This window comes from Oncorhynchus mykiss, chromosome 16 (genome assembly GCF_057628025.1).
Source record: "Oncorhynchus mykiss isolate SJ-2025 chromosome 16, ASM5762802v1, whole genome shotgun sequence".
Taxonomy (NCBI): Eukaryota; Metazoa; Chordata; class Actinopteri; order Salmoniformes; family Salmonidae; genus Oncorhynchus; species Oncorhynchus mykiss.
In genome coordinates, this window is record NC_143037.1 from 45,344,206 (window position 1) to 45,363,569 (window position 19,364).

At 41.8% G+C, this 19,364-nt stretch overlaps 1 protein-coding gene across 5 annotated transcripts in view; it reads right to left on the reverse strand.

Moving 5' to 3' along the window:
- Positions 1 to 19,364, reverse strand: part of LOC110492056 (nuclear factor of activated T-cells, cytoplasmic 2) — a 53,376-nt gene that overhangs the window by 19,325 nt on the left and 14,687 nt on the right. For all 5 annotated transcript variants that reach the window (XM_090202886.1, XM_090202885.1, XM_090202887.1 and 2 more), the window contains exon 6: positions 5,717 to 5,857. In XM_090202886.1, the coding sequence (XP_090059012.1) occupies positions 5,717 to 5,857 (141 nt within the window). The remainder of the gene's footprint in view (positions 1 to 5,716; positions 5,858 to 19,364) is intronic.

Sequence of the window (19,364 nt, forward strand, 5' to 3'; positions counted from 1 at the left end):
AGGTTATCTAAAACCAGAAAATGTGTGCATTTGCTACTCTGCTTTTGATTAATTGCAAACATGCTAAGTTGCAAACCAATTAAAAATGAATTCTAACAGTAAAAATGTATATCTCAGATGTTTCCGTGTGTTTATAGTGAATTCATGAGCTCTATTGTCTCTTTGGCAGGTTGAGCCAGCGTGGTAGAGGATTCTCCGCTTTGTCTCAGAACACAATGCCTGGTTTCAACCTTCACATCATTGTCTGCCTGCCACTAACCCATAGGCCATATTATTAACACGCAAGAGGAGTTAGGAGACTCTTTGTGTCACATAGATTATATATATACTCTCACCACTTCCTCTTTCACCATTCTGCTCACCTACAGCCAGAGACAGCTACAGATTTATCATGAAGTAAAACCATTATCTGAACCTATATTTCCCATAATATATTGTAAGAAATCATACATAAAATCACATATTTACTCTGTGTCAAGCAATATTGGAATTATTTTAGAGGTTAAGAAAAGTCTATTCTAAAAAGGCACCCTGGCGGAGAGCTTTGGTCCAATGGCTGATGGTTGACGCACTGGTGATCAAAAATAGGCCAAACCTGTCTGGGTATGAAGGGATTCTTAACTAGGAAGTTGTTCATGTTCTTAACTCCATCCTTTCAAAACAGACATGTGAAAAGATTCTGGGGAGGAGCATGCACATCTCCAATAGATCCCCATTGTTCCTCTTGAGTGCATTTAACAATAACATTCAAGTAAAAGTTTTGGGTGGAGAGTTGACACAATTCCAAGTCTGGAAGGTATAAACCACCCTCAAACTTAGGGACATGTAAAACGTTCGTATTTATTCTATGCGTTTCATTTGCCCATATAAATTCTTATGGCCGAGTATACTTTTTTAAAGAATGTATTCGGTGGGGTAATAGGTATTACCAAATATAAATATAAAAACTTTGTTAAAAGCATGCCATTCTAAAGAGTTTTATTTAGATTTCTGGGAAGATTGCTCCATTTAATTATCATTATATATTTGTTGTTACTTTTTAAGCATCCTAAGTATTTAGTATTTTTTGTGGTCCACTTAAAGGATTGCTGTAGATCATGAGTTATTATTTTTCCTATTGCCATTATTTCAGTTTTTTCATGTTCATTTTATTTCCTGATATTTGAATATTCTTAACAAGGGGGGCATTGAGTTTTCAAAATTAGTCATTGTATATCAACAGATCGGTGGCAAATAAGTTTAGTTGATATTAATGTTTACCAATACTGATACCTGTTACGTTTGGGTCCTGTACAAACAGGAGGGGGGAGAAAGGACATCCCTGTCTCGTGCCCCTTTCTAAAGCAATTTCAGCAGATGATGTATTATTTTTTTTTTTAAATTGCTTTAAGATATTTATATAATATTTTTTATGAAATGTATTATTTCAGTTGGAAAGTTGAATGCTTCCAAAGATTGGAATAGAAAAGGCCATACAAGAAGGTCTAAAGCCTTTTAGGCATCAACAGCCATAAGTGATATATCTACATCTTTTTTTTTTTGCATATTGTATTATAGTGAATACATTTTTAATAAACCCTGTTTGTATCAAGTCTGGTAAGACTTTGCCATTCTGTTACTTATGAGTTTTGTTATTATGTAAAGGTAATTTAATTCAGATTTCTATAGATTTTCATGGAAGCTTTTAAAATTGTAATTAATTGGATTGTTGTTTCTAATTAAAGCATTTTTATCCTTATCTTTTAAAATGAGAAATGGTTTGGCGTGTATTCGTTTTGTGAGGGCTGTTTAACAGGTTTATTATCCGTGAAATAGTATGCTTAATTTGAGTGTAACCTACAGTTGTTGGCTCTCTTCAAATGTAAAAGATCATATTTTTGCTTAAAGGAAAATTCCACCCAAAAGCTATGTTTTGGTATTTGTTTCATTAGACCATTGTTGACATAGTCCCAAAACGTTTTGCTTGTCAGCTATCAAGTTTTCAAGATGTGCAACTTTCAAAATACAGAAAGCATCCCTGTATGATAAATGTAGCATTATATGATGCAAAACGCAGAATCATATGATGCAAAATGCATCATACAGGGATGATTTCTGTGTTTTGAAAGTTACATATCTTTTGAGACTATGTTAACAATGGAATAATGAAACAAATACCAAAATATACTTTTTCGGTGGACTTTTCCTTTAAATTCAGAGATGTTATTTTCCTCTTTGCCTTGTGAAGATTTTTTATGGCCCTTTCCCAAGATAGAAAAATAAATAATGAACTCAGATTGAATTTTTGCAGAGTTTAATAAGATTATAATTCCGGGTCTTGAAGATGCGCTGTAGGGCATTTAATTGATACCTCAAGGTTAGGTCTTGCTCAATAATGTAACATTAATGTGTTGAACATTTTTGATGTGCTGGGTAAATGACAGCACAGGTATTGTTGCTGCTATCCGCATTTAGCTGTGTCATTTAATGTTATTTCATCATATTGCAGTCATTTACAGTTAACTGGAAAAAGAGTATAGGTCAACAACTCAGGTGTTGGAAATTATGCTGACGATGACTTCTTGTCATTGATGATCATAAACTTACAAAAGCAAGATAACAAACTGACAACATGTCAACCCGAAACACACAAATAACCCCAAATGTTTTTTTTGTTATCATCAACATTTTAGACATTTGAACTAGATTAGCTCTCTATTAAAAATAAACAGCTTAAGCATTTTCTCAAAAAAGAAAGAAATCCTGTATTTAGCAGTCGGATATCTGTTTAATGCTATGTTGGAAACCTTTATGTCAGACTGCAAATGAAACGCATATGGCTGAAATGAGTCAGAAGGAGAAAGGGGGATTCCATATGTCTTGCCAAGTTTTCTTTTTCTCTCGTTTTATGATCAACTCGCTCCGTTTCAGTACAGAGTAACGACAGGTGATGACTGTTGCTTTCTTGGCGTTTTACATTTGTTTGCGTTTTGTTCCAAAACTACTCTACGGGACACCCCTTGTCTTTTCTTTTTTCTCTGGTAATTAGGAATGGAGGCAGCCAGAAAGAGTTGAAGAGGCCCAGCTTGGCTTTACACTTTAGGGGCCATAATAAACCATTTATAAGACATTTACAAACAGTTTGCTCACCATTTATTAATCATTACACCCTTATTTTTGTGAGAATTGACATTAGTCACTCAAAACATGTAATAGCACTCACTTTAGATTAGGGACTGCAAAAATACTTTACGAATGATCAGTAAATGGTTCATGTGGGAGTAACGATTTATTAATGCCTTATAAATGGTTTATTACGGACCTTCAAATAATGTCTTATGGAACACTCCTCTCCTCCCCTCGTGGAGCCACGTCCATGAGATCGAGCCAGAGGAGCCCCAGCCGAAGCCAGCTGTGTGTGTGTGTGTGTGCACAGTGTGTGTGCACGTGCATGCATGCGTGTGTCTCCTAGAGCCAGAGAAGGCCAGAGCCAGTTGTGTCCCATTCAAAGGGATTTCACAGCCTTACTGTTCCAGAACTCTGGGTCACATGGAGAACCTCTCCAAAACAATGGCAATCCCTCTTCTACGTAGATCTACTTTTTTTTATTTGCGTCTCCAATACTAGCCATTAGTGCAGTGTGTCGTAACCCGACAGCAGGAAAGCCTTGATTTAAAAAAAACCTGGACAGACAAGGTCCAAGTTCTAGCTGAAGCAGCCCCCTAGAGAGCCCACGTATCATAGCTCCCCACACTCGGCCCCCGGAAAGCCCATGCCTCAAAGCTCCCCATACTCAGCCTTCAGACAGGCCATGGATGTAATGAGTCACAACCATTATGCTAACAGACTAGTAACAGATAAAGCATCTAAACACTAGGCTACTCTTCTGCTGTCCCATGCAGTCCAGAGACATCTGAGGGCTATTAACAACAACAACTAAAGGACCATAAATAAAAACCTAGATCTGATTTATGGAAGGTTATAAACAAAGATTGGATGGCCAAGCTATATATAACAAAAACATAACATAACAGCTAACCAGGAATAAATAGTTACATTAGAATAGTCCCTAGGTTGTGCATCTGGCTTTATAAGAGCTGGCGTTATGGTTAGTGTTTGGGTGACGAATGCCAAGGTAAACCAAATAGCTGCCGTAAGTGCTGTAGATGGATCAATGAGGACCACTCTTCTCTCTGGACTCAGTATTGAGGATATTGAGGTGCCATAAATTATATATCCCTCACTACACAGGCAGTCTGTATTGAGGCGACAGAGAGCGGGACAACAAAGACTGTACTGAAAACTGTGACTGACAACTATAACAAAGTACATCTCCTCAGCTTACAATCCTGTAAGCTGTCAATGAAGCACATGAACAATCTGCACAATATACTAATACTTCAGTAAGCTTGTTAAATAATCGTGTGAAGTTCTAAAATAAACCCACAATAAAACCTATCTTGCTGTGATAAGCTCCTTATCCTAAAAGGGTTGGCACCGTTTAGCATCAGAAGGAATTGGAATGTCATGCAAATATCTGAGCGGTGGGTGAGGAGGAAAGGTCGGGATTCAAATGACAGACAGAAAGTATGGTGGCCTTTGTCACTATTACGCAATCACATTGATTAATACAGCAATATCTGAGACTATCTTGTAATGGTGATTCTGCCATTCCAATGTACAAGTTAAATAATTGTGTCACAAGGCCTATGACTGGATAGAGCAGACCAATAAGAATGCAGTAGTACACACACTAGTAAATGCGCACTTTAGGTAGAATTCTGGTACTGCGATGTCACAAGTAAGCCTACTATCACTTTTTTCCCCCCCTAATGTACTGAGGTATTTGAAGCTCGTCTACAGTATTGTGCAGGGAAAGGGGAGTACCTAGTCAGTTGCACAACTGAATGCCTTCAACAGAAATGTGTCTTCCCGCATTTAACCCAACCCCTCTGGATCAGAGATGTAGGAGGGGGGGGCTGCCTTGATCGGCACCCAGGGAGCAGTTGTTGTTGGGGGTTAACTGCCTTGCTCACCTTGCCGGCTCGGGGATTTGAACCAGCGATCTTTCGGGTTACTGGACTAACGCTTTTAACCGCTAGGTCAAATTCCGCTTGGTCCTATTCCTTAACAGAGGTCCTATTCCATGCACAACAAAATAAACAGCATAATGATAACATAACACATGGATAACAGGCGAGGAAGGAGAGGGCACAGGAGAGTGAGGCTGCTGCCTTATCTGATGGATCATGCAAATTATTCATAGGTCAAATGCAGCATGGTGGTGGTGCTGTGGCACTAGTGAGCGAAATTTGTGGAGGCATGATCAACCAGAGTAATAATAATAATAATAATAATAATAACAATATAGGGCTGTGAAGTAAATTGCCTCTAAATGAGCATGGGAAATAACTGTCTACATCTGATTATCATGGCTGGTTTATGAGGGTAAACACTTGCAAAAAGGTCAAAAGTGAATAAATACCCATATATTCCTATGTAAAGTTTGGAAAATTCCCAAAACGTTTTCAATGCTACTGGCACGTATTGTATGAGTGTTTTTTCTCTCTCAGCAGAATCTAACAACGGTCAGAAGAATACCGGCAAACATTTCACTCTAGTAAAATAACCGTAACATTTTTAACAGATGAGGTGGGACATCATATAGAATATGGTCCATGCCACCATCATCCACTTCCACCCCCAGAGGTGTTGACTCATATTGAGTAATACTCACCATGGGTTTTCTCCATAAAGATGACCTTGGAGTCGGAGCTGAAGTTTTGTCCCGTCAGAATCATCTGCTGACCTCCCAGGACAGAACAGCTGTCCATGTCTTGTTTATCCACCATGGGCAACTCATGGGCGGAACGCTGGGCTGTGAGATGGAAGAGAGAACATGACGTTACACACTGTGGTACTGACAGGCCGTGTTGGCGTAGTGGGTAGAGCTGTAGGACAGGAGACAGAGCATGGCATTACTTTGACAATGTTACACACTCTGTGGTAGGTCATTTTGGGATAGTCTGTTTGATCTCTGGTTGATGTTTGCTTTGAAGTCACAAGGTAATTGTTGACTGATTACAATGAGACTAGTACCGGCTAATTAAAAAAAAACATATTTCCTCATTGTGCAATTTAAATATTTGTCTGAATATTAGATTTGTGTAGACATTAATATGGGGCAATTACTTGGTATATATGAATGAAGAGATCTTGTTTGAATTTGATGTTCTAGTGTCAATTGCGGCTACACGCCACAGGCCTGGACAAACAGAGCACATCATGGAAGTGGGACTCTGTCCAGTGGAAACATATGACAGCGTGTGGTAGCCTACAGTACAGAAAGGGGTTGAGGGAGGAGGGGGAAGGAACATGGAGGGTGGACCTCTCCAACACTATCATCATTATGCAATGGAGCGTATGTTGGAGTATGTTCAATAAACCCTGTGACCTGTCCATGATGTAGACACTGATTGGCTGCTGTACTGTATCCTCTCCCGGTACTGTAGATTTCCAGGACTGATAGCTTAATCAAGCAGTGGCACTGAAGTTGCAGCCACAGAGACAGTGGTAACCATAGAAGTATACTTTGCTAGAACGGAAAAGCTCCACAGACCATGACAATTCAACTGGAACACCTATGGGTGCACTCAATATGGCCACCAGTTCACCCATTACAGACCCAGTGACTTGAAAGGGAATATCCGTTCTAGTAATTCTATTTCTATGGAGGCAGCCATGTTTAGGGAACCAATACCTTACTACAGAAAATCAGGGCTTGACTCTCTGCTCCTCTCTTTTAGTGACTGACCTTATTATTGGGGATCGACTGTCAGCAATGCCAGCATAAGGAGTTGCCTTCCTTTTAGCCGGATCATGTTTACTACTAGAGAGTGTGTGGCAATTAAATCTAAAAACATGTTGTACACATGATGAGATTGAGACCAAATTCATGGAAGTTACTTACTCAAGCTTATCATCACGTCCCGCCTGAAAGACTGAAAACCTATCTCCAGTGAGGTGTGTGAAGTGTAGACAAACAGTTGTGACCTTCGGACAGCCTACTATACTGTGAGTCAACACAGAGGATAATACCTGGAAGCTAGTCTCTTCAAACACACACACCACTGACACAGTTTAGTTTGCTTATTGGCCATTTTAACAGATGTGTTGGGGGTGTTCTTTTACTTGACTGGTTTTCAGTGATGCCAGGTTTGCTGGGGAGCATGACTGCATATTTTTCTTTCGCTCATCAGACAACAATGTTCTGACACTGCGGAGTGAGATTGCATCCGAGTGTTGGACAGCACCCACTACATAATTTTGCACAGCACAGTGACGTGCAATCAGGGTAGGCAGTGCTTACCCTGTGATAATCTAATTTAGAAAACAAAAACTGTCATGAAAAGCCAAATAAAAGACACATTTTAAAAAATTGTTATCTAATGTTTTTTTCTTAATGATTATGGTGGTTTTTATGCTCAAAAACGAAAAAAATGTGCTGAAACTGCATCAAAACCTCAGGAACTGTGCCAGGGTGTTCATGCCTTTCTTTCTAGCCATTCAAATCCATTCAAATCGTTGATGCTGCGGCCATTCCTGACTCCAGTCCCTGTTAATGGACGGGGTCAGTACATGCGTCGTTGCTTCGCCTAGCTTGAAGTAGCTTCATTTATTGCCCTTGAGCTCGATTTCATATTCTGAGCATGAGTATGGCCTAAACATGTTGTGTGGTTATTGCCTGGGGTAAGCTACATCATTTGGCGCTCACGTCCCTTGAACTGATCAAACTCGAAGCTAGCTAGCAAAAACAACCGGACAAATGGACTATACTGCACCTCAAATAATATTCCAAGTTGGAATAATGTAAGGCTCTGTTTGGAGGGTTCGAAAGAGAGGAACGCCAACCATAATGAAAGTTTCGACCAGACAGAGGCAGCATACCTCTACAAGACATGACAGGCAACCATATCCCTTACTGCTAACTGTCGGGCAGGCGAACAGCGAGTACAGGACTGTCCACTTGTCTGAAACGTCACAACGACTTCCACATCGCTGCCACTGCAGGGTTGTACTGTTGAATCGTGTGAATAGGCAGCATTCCTTTGAATGCATTTGATTTATCAAGCTAGAATTTCATTGTGACAAGACACATTTTCAGTCATTTCGATTGTTGATGTGGAAATTTCGTTAGAATCTTCCCAGCAAACCAGGAACATTCCCAGAACATTATGTACGATTCCTATTAAGTTCTAGTTAGGGTTTTATCTAACAAAAGGACATGTTTTAAGTAAAATATCCTTGGGAATGTTCTCCTAACGTTCACTAAAATGTTGTGCACAACATCTGTAACAACCACCACAGAACATTCCCCAAATGTTCTCATTAGGTTCCAGGTAATGTAATAACACAGTGTTCCGGTAATGTTCTTAGAACATACTGGCACAACTAAAATGTTCTGCAAATGTTGATGGATATGTTATTCAAAACACCCATAACAACAAGCAGGGAATATTCCTACAATGGTCTCATGAAGATATTCTGTAAGGTGATCCATGATGATCAATCATTTTTCTAAAAACATACTTCTGTGATAATGCATGATAATGTTCTGCTAATATTAATGTGTAATGTAACATTATTATAACTGCCATCTTCAAGCCTTGTAGGCTACTTAGTCTGCTGCGCCAACAGGATCCTAATGTTTCTAGTAGATTTCCCTTTGTACTAAAATCCTTAAATTATGATGCAAACTACGGCTATTATGATCCAAACTATATGTCTTGGTACATTTACATTTTAGTATTTTAGCAGATGTTGTTATCCTGAGCAACTTACAGGAGCAATTAGGGTTGGTGCACTTGATGAGCTCAAGGGCACATCAACAGATTTTTCACCTATTCGGCTTGGAGATTCAAACCAGCAGCCTTTCGATTAACTGCTAAGCTACCTGCCGCACTGTACATACATATGCACATCTACACTCAGCAAAATAAGAAAATTTTCATTTTTCAGGACTCAATCTTTCAAAGAAAATTTGTAAAAATCCAAATAACTTCATAGATCTTCATTGTAAAGGGTTTAAACACCGTTTCCCATGCTTGTTCAATGAACCATAAACAATTAATGAACATGCACCTGCGGAACGGTCGCTAAGACACTAACAACAACGGTAGGCAATTAAGGTCACAGTTATAAAAACCTAGGACACTAAAGAGGCCTTTCTACTGACTCTGATAAACCCCAAAAGAAAGATGCCCAGGGTCCCTGCTCATCTGCGTGAACGTGCCTTAGGCATGCTGCAACGAGGCATGAGGACTGCAGATGTGGCCAGAACAATAAATTGCAATGTCTGTACTGTGAGATGCCTAAGACAGCGCTACAGGGAGACAGGATGGACAGCTGATCGTCCTCGCAGGATCGGTATATCCAAACATCACACCTGCGTGAGTTACACCAGGAATGCACAATCCCTCCATCAGTGCTCAGACTGTCCGCAATAGGCTGAGAGAGGCTGGACTGAGGGCTTGTAGGTCTGTTGTAAGGCAGGTCTTCACCAGACATCACCGGCAACAATGTTGCCTATGGGCACAAACCTACCGTCACTGGACCAGACAGGACTGGCAAAAAGTGCTCTTCACTGACGGGTCGAAGATTTGTCTCACCAGGGGTGATGGTCAGATTTGCGTTTATAGTCGAAGAAATGAGTGTTACACCGAGGCCTGTACTCTGGAGCAGGATCGATTTGGAGGTGGAGGGTCCATCATGGTCTGGGGCGGTGTGTCACAGCATCATTGGACTGAGCTTGTTGTCATTGCAGGCAATCTCAACGCTTTGCGTTACAGGGAAGACATCCTCCTCCCTCATGTGGTCTTCTTCCTGCAGGCTCATCCTGACATGACCCTCCAGCATGAAAATGCCACCAGCCATACTGCTCATTCTGTGCATGATTTCCTGCAAGACAGGAATGTCAGTGTTCTGCCATGGCCAGCGAAGAGCCCAGATCTCAATCCTATTGAGCACATCTGGGACCTGTTGGATCAGAGGGTGAGGGCTAGGGCCATTCCCCCCCAGAAATGTCCGGGAACATGCAGGTGCCTTGGTGGAAGAGTGGGGTAACATCTCACAGCAAGAACTGGCAAATCTGGTGCAGTCCATGAGGAGGAGATGCACTGCAGTACTTAATGCAGCTGGTGGACACACCAGATACTGACTGATACTTTTGATTTTGAGCCCCCCTTTGTTCAGGGACACATTTTTCAATTTCCGTTAGTCACATGTCTGTGGAACGTGTTCAGTTTATGTTTCAGTTGTTGAATCTTGTTATGTTCATTCAAATATTTACACACGTTAAGTTTGCTGAAAATGAACGCAGTTGACAGTGAGAGGACGTTTCTTTTTTTGCTGAGTTTATATACCCCTCACTCCAATCTGCCAGGCAACATTTTTACATGATTTCTGAAATCAAGTTTGTAGTGAAAATAAAAGTCAAAACATCCCAACTTTACAGTATGTAAAGAAGATTGGTGGAGTAAGAAAGAATAGAGGATACGTATTGGTATCCTCTTTTGCAAAGACAAAGACCACAACCTGAAAGTCAGAGTAAAGGTGTGAACAGCTTGTGTATTTGTGTTAGTCCCATCCCTGTGATGCACTGGATTCATTCCAGAAACAACACTCCAAAGTTCCCAGGTTCGATCCTCACTTACAACTACAAACAAACTACGGTAAAATCTACATTTTGTACAATAAATGTCTAATAAATTGTCATGTGATTCCAAATAATTGCCATGTGTCTTCCTACATGGATTTTTTTTGTACAACTAACTTCCTCAACAGTAAGATAACACTAACACATGAAATAAACCTCCATGGACTGTTCAAAATTGAATTTTATAATTCTGGGAACATAGGAATGACATTGTAAAAACATTGTGGGAATGTTTTGTGCACGCTGATAGAACTATTGTGAGAATGTCATCACAACTGGACAGATTTTGTGTTAGGGAAACTATCTGTTGTCATATCCCCTCAAAACTTTTAAAGAACATACCAAATGTGTTCTGGGAATGTTTTTGCAAGATCAGGCGTGTTTTTTCAACATAGTAAAAACATTGTAATTATCAGCACAACTGTACAGTTTTGTGTTATGGGAACATATCTCTTGTCATGTCCCCACAATGTTACCACAACCTAAAGGAATGTGTAAGGAACTTTGAAGAACATTAAAAATGTGTTCTGAGAACTTTCTTGTACCATCAGGTGAATGTTTTTTGTACCCTAAAAGAAACATTGTACAATCATCCGCACAACTGGACAGTTTTTGTAACATGTCTTTTGTGATGTCCGCACAATGTTCCCACCAGACTGTTCCCACAACCTAATGAAACATTCTGGGAACCTTTAAAGTGTAGACGAAACGTGTTCTGGGAACTAGGGATTAGCACCGGTAACCGGGATTCCAGAACTGTCCCGGGACCACTCTTCACATTTCCCCCAAAAATATGACAAGACCCGGGAAATTACAACATTTTCCCTCAAAGTCTCACTAATGTAATTCTACAAAATACACAACATGAGCAGCAGCAGATTGGCCAAAAATAAAATAGCACATTATCCAAACAGGCTGTCGGATGGAACCCTTTAGCCTAGTGTATTTACTTCAAACAAAGTCGCAGTTCAGAGTTTTCATCAGAACTGAAAACTCGATCCTGGTCCGACCCAAGCATGGTGAGCTGAAGCCTGAGCCCAGGCCTAGTCTGATGTCACAGAGATGAAATGAGCTCAAACCCAAAAAAATGCCAAATTTCTAGAAAACAGTAGGCAATATTGATTTAAACTGCTGTTGAAAACAACGCGGTGGGAGAGGGAGAGGGCGGCAGGGAGTGAGGAGACGAGGAAACAGCGTTTAGGCCTAGATATTCAAAACATTTCCTCTTTTTATCTCCCCGCTATTCATGAGTTATCTGTACAGTCATCAACTCGATTTTGCCAAATCTGAGATTTTCTGTAATTTGACAGTTATCTAGCAAGTTTAGCAACTTTGGTCATTTGACTTTTGTTTGACTGCCGTTACAACGTTTGTATGATTCGACAACACTTCAGCCTACTCGGGGTGAGGTCTGTGTGTCCTGAGCACGCTCTGTGTCGAGATGAAATGCGCTGAATTAATGGAGAAACATGATAACACTCTGAATTTATGAACGGCCTGTTTCGCATTTCACAACAATGTCATTGCCGATCAAAGTTACTCTATCGTTACTAAATATCAGTTTCACTTGCTGTGAAATCTTTACATAGTGCAGTCAAGCCGGCAATGTGGTGCAGCGACAATCTTATTTTGGGAGAAACTTGGCATAGTGACCATATTTTGGTTTTAAACGCTTTAAATGGGCACTTCTGATTGAAACTTGGTAGATTTTCAGGAAAATAGTCATCCCTACTGGTAATGTTCTTGCAACGTGAGCAAATGTTTTATATAAACATTGTATAATCATCAGCACAACTGGACAGTGTTTATGTTTGAAAAAAATGTGTGTTTGTGAACATTTTCCGCCACCAAACGAATGTTCTAGTAACTTTGTATCCAAGATGGCGTAGCTGTCGGACGTGTGTTTGTCTTGTCCCATGTAAATATGGAGTTTATCGTTTTTTCACTTTCTACCTATGACCTAAATATACTTTCCTGAAACCCGCCTCACCCAATGTGGTATGGATCTGCTATTTTTAAACGCTATAACTGGAACCTCCATCAGAAGCTAGCCAGCTAACTAACTACTAGCTAGTAGTCACTGTTAGCCACGGCTAGCGGTCTTCACCTTTAGCCCGGACACCAGCCAGCTTTAGCTCGGTCAATACCTGTCAGTCTGCGCAGCCCAATATCAACCCAGAGCATATCGGACTGCTTTTCTCCACCACATCTCCGGATTCCTGCCGCAAGCTCTGGGCCATTACACAGGATCATCGCAGCTAGCTAGCTACAACCGAGTGGCTACTGCTGGCTAATGCCTCTGTCCCGAAGCAAGCACCAGTTAGCCTTGAGCTAGCTTCAAGCTAGAACCATCTCCCAGCTAGTCGAAGAGGTATACCCGCTAATTCGTGGGCTATAATACCTCTTTTGCCAATTGGCCTGGACCCTTTATTGCCGACACGGAGCCCCGCCTATCCATCACGACTGGTCTGCCGACGTAATCGTCCGATATGGTTTCAACAGGTTTTTCCGTTGCGATGTTGCCGAAGACCCGTCTGCTAGCCACGGCCCACTAGCTTTCTGAACGCCGTGCCTCCCGCTCGCCTAGCATAGTAGCGACTACCGAACGGCTCCTGGACTCACCTATTGCTGCTCATTGGACCCTATGATCACTCTGCTACACATACCTCTCTCTTATGTCAATATGCCTTGTCTTCTGCTGTTTCTGTTAGTTATTGTTTTATTTCACTGTAGAGCCCCTAGTCCTGCTCAACATGCCTTAGGTAGCTCTTTTGTCACACACATGGGGAGACCTCACCTGGCTTAGCTGGTGTCTCCAGAGATGCAAGCTCTCTCATCGTCACTCAATGCATAGGTTTACCCCCACTGTACTCACATCCTACCATATCCTTGTCTGTACATTATGCCCTGAATCTATTCTACCATGCCCAGAAATCTGCCCCTTTTATTCTCATGTTCCCAACGCACTAGACGAGCAGTTCTTATAGCCTTTAGCCGTAGCGTACCCTTATCCTCTGGTCCTCTGGTGATGTAGAGGTTAATCTGTCTGAATCTGTCTGAATCCTGGCTTAGGAAAACCACCAAAAATTCAGAAATGTCCAACATTTTCCATCAAGATAGAACTGCCAAAGGTTGCGGAGTTGCAATCTACTGCAGAGATAGCCTGCAGAGTTCTGTCATACTACCCAGGTCTGTGCACAAACAGTTTGAGCTTCTCCTTTTAAAAATCCACCTTTCCAGAAATAAGTCTCTCACTGTTTCCGCTTGTTATAGACCCCCCTCAGCCCCCAGCTGTGCCCTGGACACCATATGTGAATTGATTGCCCCCCATCTATCTTCAGAGTTCAAACTGTAAGGTGACCTAAACTGGGATATGTTTAGCACCCCGGCCGTCCTACAATCTAAGCTAGATGCCCTCAATCTCACACAAACTATCAAGAAACCTACCAGGTACAACTCTAAATCCGTAAACATGGGCACCCTCATAGGTATCATCCTGACTAACTTGCCCACTAAATACACCTCTTCTGTCTTCAACCAGGATCTCAGCGATCACGGTCTCATTGCCTGCATCCGCAATGGGCACGCGGTCAAATGACCACCCCTCATCACTGTCAAACGCTCCCTAAAACACTTCAGCGAGCAGGCTTTTCTAATCGACCTGGCCCGGGTATCCTGGAAGGATATTGACCTCATCCCGTTCAGTAGAGGATGCCTGGTTGTTCTTTAAAAGTGCTTTCCTCACCATCTTAAACAAGCATGCCCCATTCAAAAAATGTAGAACTAAGAACAGATATAGCCCTTGGCAAACTTGACTGCACTTGACGAACACAAAAACATCCTGTGGCATACTGCATTAGCATCGAATAGCCCCCGCGATATGTAACTTTTCAGGGAAGTCAGGAACAAATATACACACTCAGTTAGGAAAGCTAAGGCTAGCTTTTCAAACAGAAATTTGCATCCTGTAGCATTAATTCCAAAAGGTTTTGGGACACCGTAAAGTCCATGGAGAATAAGAGCACCTCCTCCCAGCTGCCCACTGCACTGAGGCTAGGAAACACTGTCACCACCGATAAATCTACAATAATCGAGAATTTCAGTAAGCATTTCTCTACGGCTAGCCATGCTTTCCACCTGGCTACCCCTACCCCGGCCGCAGCAACTTGCCCAAGCCCCCCCCTGCTTCTCCTTCACCCAAATCCAGATAGCTGATGTTCTGAAAGAGCTGCAAAATCTTGATACCTACAAATCAGCTGGGCTAGACAATCTGGACCCTCTCTTTCTAAAATGATCTGCCGAAATTGTTGCAACCCCTATTACCAGCCTGTTCAACCTCCATTTCGTATCGTCTGAGATCCCTAAAGATTGAAAAGCTGCCGCGGTCATCCCCCTCTTCAAAGGGGGAGACACTCCAGACCCAAACGGTTAGACCTATATCCACTCCAGACCTACAGTATATCCAGCCGGGCCTGCCTTTCTAAAGTCTTCGACAGCCAAGTTAACAAACAGATCACCAACCATTTCGAATCCCACCGTACCTTCTCCACTATACGATCTGGTTTCCGAGCTGGTTATGGGTGCACCTTAGCCACGCTCAAGGTACTAAACGATATCATAACCGCCATAGATAAAAGACAGTACTGTGCAGCCGTTTTCATCGACCTGGCCAAGGCTTTCGACTCTATCAATCACTGCATTCTTATCGGCAGACTCAATAGCCTTGGTTTCTCAAATGACTGCTTCGCCTGGTTCAACCAACTACTCAGAAAGAGTTCAGTGTGCCAAATCGAAGGGCCTGTTGTCCGGACCTCTGGCAGTCTCTATGGGGGTGCCACAGGGTTAAATTCTTGGGCCAACACTTTTTTCTGTATATATCAATGATGTCGCTCTTGCTGATGGTGATTCTCTGATCCACCTCTATGCAAACAACACCATTCTGTATACACCTGGCCCTTCCTTGGACACTGTGTTGACAAACCTCCAAACAAGCTTCAACGCCATACAACACTCCTTCCGTGGCCTCCAACTGCTCTTAAATGCTAGTAAACCTAAATGCATGCTCTTCAACCGATTGCTGCCCACACCTGCCCGCCCTCCTAGCATCACTACTCTGAACGGTTCTGATTTAGAATATGTGGACAACTACAAATACCTAGGTGTCTTGTTAGACTGTAACCTCTCCTTCCAGACTCACATTTTAAGCATCTCCAATCCAAAATTATATCTAGAATTGGCTTCCTATTTTGCAACAAAGCCTCCTTCCCTCATGCTGCCAAACATACCCTTGTAAAACTGACTATCCTACCGATCCTTGACTTCAGGGATGTAATTTACAAAATAGCCTCCCACACTCTACTCACCAAATTGGATGTAGTAGTCTATCACGGTGCCATCCGTTTTGTCACCAAAGCCCCATATACTACCCACCACCGCGACCTGTATGCTCTCGTTGGCTGGCCCTCGCTACATATTCGTCGCCAAACCCACTGGCTCCAGATCATCTATAAAAGTCTTTGCTAGGTAAAGCCCAGCCTTATCTCAGCTCATTGGTCACCATAGCAACACCCACCCGTAGCACGCGCTCCAGCAGGTATATCTCACTGGTCATCCCCAAAGCCAACACCTCCTTTGGCCGCCTTTCCTTCCAGTTCTCTGCTGCCAATGACTCGAACAAATTGCAAAAATGACTGAAGCTGGAGACTTATATCTCCCTCACGAACACAGCCCATCTGTAAATAGCACACCCAACTACCTCATCCCCATACTGTTATTTATTTAGTTTTGCTCTTTTGCACCCCAGTATCTCTACTTGCACATCATCATCTGCACATCTATCACTCCAGTGCTAATGCTAAATTGTAATTATTTCTCCACTTTGGCCTCTTTATTGCCTTACCCCCCTAACCTTACTACATCTGCACACACTGTACATAGATTTTTCTATTGTGTTATTGACTGTACGTTTGTTTATCCCAAGTGTAACTCTGTGTTGTTGTTTTTGGCGCACTGCTTTGCTTTATCTTGGACAGGTCGCAGTTGTAAATGAGAGCTTGTTCTCAACTGGCCTCAACTGGTTACATTTTTTAAATCACAGAACCAGTGTTAGTTTGCTGGGTTATTTGTTATATACAGTGCATCCCGGAAATTATTCAGACCCCTTGACTTTTTCCACATTTTGTTATGTTACAGCCTTATTCTAAAATCTCCACACAATACCATATAACGACTGGCTTTAATAGATTTTTGTAAATGTATAAAAAATACAAATCTGAAATACCAAACTTACATAAGTATTCAGACCATTTGCTATGAAACTCAAAATTGAGCTCAGGTGCATCCTGTTTCCATTGAACATCCTTGGGATGTTTCTACAACTTGATTGGAGTCCACCTGGGGTAAAGGCACACACCTGTCTATATAAGGTCCCACAGTTGACAGTGCATGTCAGCGCAAAAACCAAGACATGAGGGCGAAGGAATTGTCTGTAGAGCTCCGAGACAAGATTTTGTGGAGGCACAGATCCGGGGAAGGATTGAAGATCCCCAAGAACACAGTGGCCTACATCATCCTTAAATGGAAGAACTTTGTAACCACCAAGACTCTTCATTGAGCTGGCCTCCCGGCCAAACTGAGAAATCGGGGGAGAAGGGCCTTGGTCAGGGAGATGACCAAGAACCCGATGGTCAATCTGATAGAACTCCAGAGTTCCTCTGTGGAGATGGTAGAACCTTCCAGATGGACAGCCATCTCTGCAGCACTCCACCAATCAGGCCTTTATGGTAGAGTGGCCAGACGGAAGCCACTCCTCAGTAAAAGGCACATGACAGCCTGCTTGGAGATGGCCAAAGGGCATCTAAAGGACTCTCAGACCATGATAAACAAAATTCTCTGGTCTGATGAAACCAAGATTGAACTCTTTGGCCTGAATGCCAAGCGTAACGTCTGGAGAAAACCAGGCACCACTCTTCACCTGAACAATACCCTCCTTACGGTGAAGCATGGTGGTGGCAGCCTCATGCTTTGAGGATGTTTTTCAGCAGCAGGGACTGGGAGACTTGTCAGGATTGAGGGAAAGATGAACGGAGATAATTACAGAGGGATCCTTGATGAAAACCCGCTCCAGAGTACTCAGGACGTCAGACTGGGGAGAAGGTTCACCTTCCAACAGGACAACGACACCAAGCACACAACCAAAACAATTGCAGGAGTGGCTTCGGGACAAGTCTCTGAATGTCCTTGAGTGCTCCAGCCAGAGCCCGGACATGAACCCAATCGAACCCAAGTCTCTGGAGACTTGAAAATAGCTGTATCATCATACAGCTTTTTATCATCATACCCAAGAAGACTTGAGGCTGTAATCACTGCCAAAGGTGCTTCAACAAAGTACTGAGTAAAGGGTCTGAATACTTATGTAAATGTGATATTTAAGTTATTTTGTAATATTTTCAGTTATTTTGTAATAAATATGTCTAAAAACCTGTTTTTGCTTTGTTATTATGGGGTCTAGTGTGCAGATTCATGAGGGGAAAAAATATTTATTCCATTTTAAAATAAGAATGTAACGTAACAAAATGTCAAAAAAGTCAAGGGGTCTGAATACTTTCCTAATGCACTGTACGTGTGTGTAATTATAGTTCACATCATAATATTATTATGTGTGTGTGTGTTTTTACACACCGTGCATTGGAAGAATTGTGAAAAGGTGCCACATTTTAGTTGTAAATGTAGATGCTACATTGGTATATGGCTGAGCTGAGTTAAGCAGTGTGTTATTTTGTCAGATCATTTTAAATATCCTGCCATTTCATGAAAATTTTGGTTAATAGCCTATGTTACTCTGGTTTTTGGAGCGATCTGTTGTATGGTGAACTTGGGCTTCATTGTTTATTTGCGAGTAAATCTGGCTTTGATAACCAGTGCCTACAAAGCCACCAAACTCTACGCACGTCACTGGCATAGCATACACTGGTACATGGACTTCATGTTCCCTGGACATGTTAGCCTACACGTAAGTAATGTTTTGCTTTTAACTAGGATTCAGACACACAAGCACACAAACACACACACTCGCATAAACACACACACAACAAACACACACCTAAAAGAGTTGAGGTTTGAGAGCTGCTAGCCTAATCATAAAACAGTCTTTGTACATCCATGTGCCTGGACTATCAGCTCTACTCTGAGTTTTAGCCATGTTTATTCATTATGTGTGTTCCCTCTGGTTAACATCAGTGCAATGAAAACAGGGAAGAGGAAACATACACGGAAATGTACTGCATTGTGTAACATCAAAATACACTATAACCACATGTTAAACCCAAATCACATTATAAATCAGGTACTTTGGGTCCTGGATGCTGATTGCCTGAAACAGCATTTCAGCTATGTGTATATCCGACATTATATTATGGGTATGAAGCTAAAATACTTGTTTACTGATCTATTTAGGTTGGTATCCAGTTTATAATGGCAATAAGGCACCACATGGGTTTGTGGTATGGCCACTATACCATACCCCCTCAGGCCTTATTGAATTAATTATAGCACATCAATAGAAGGCTATAGAAGGGAAAGACCACATAGAACCACAGACTATATGCTTATCACACTAAAGAGCACGGGTAATATGTCTGCCTTTGAAAATAGGTATTCTGGCCTCAATGGG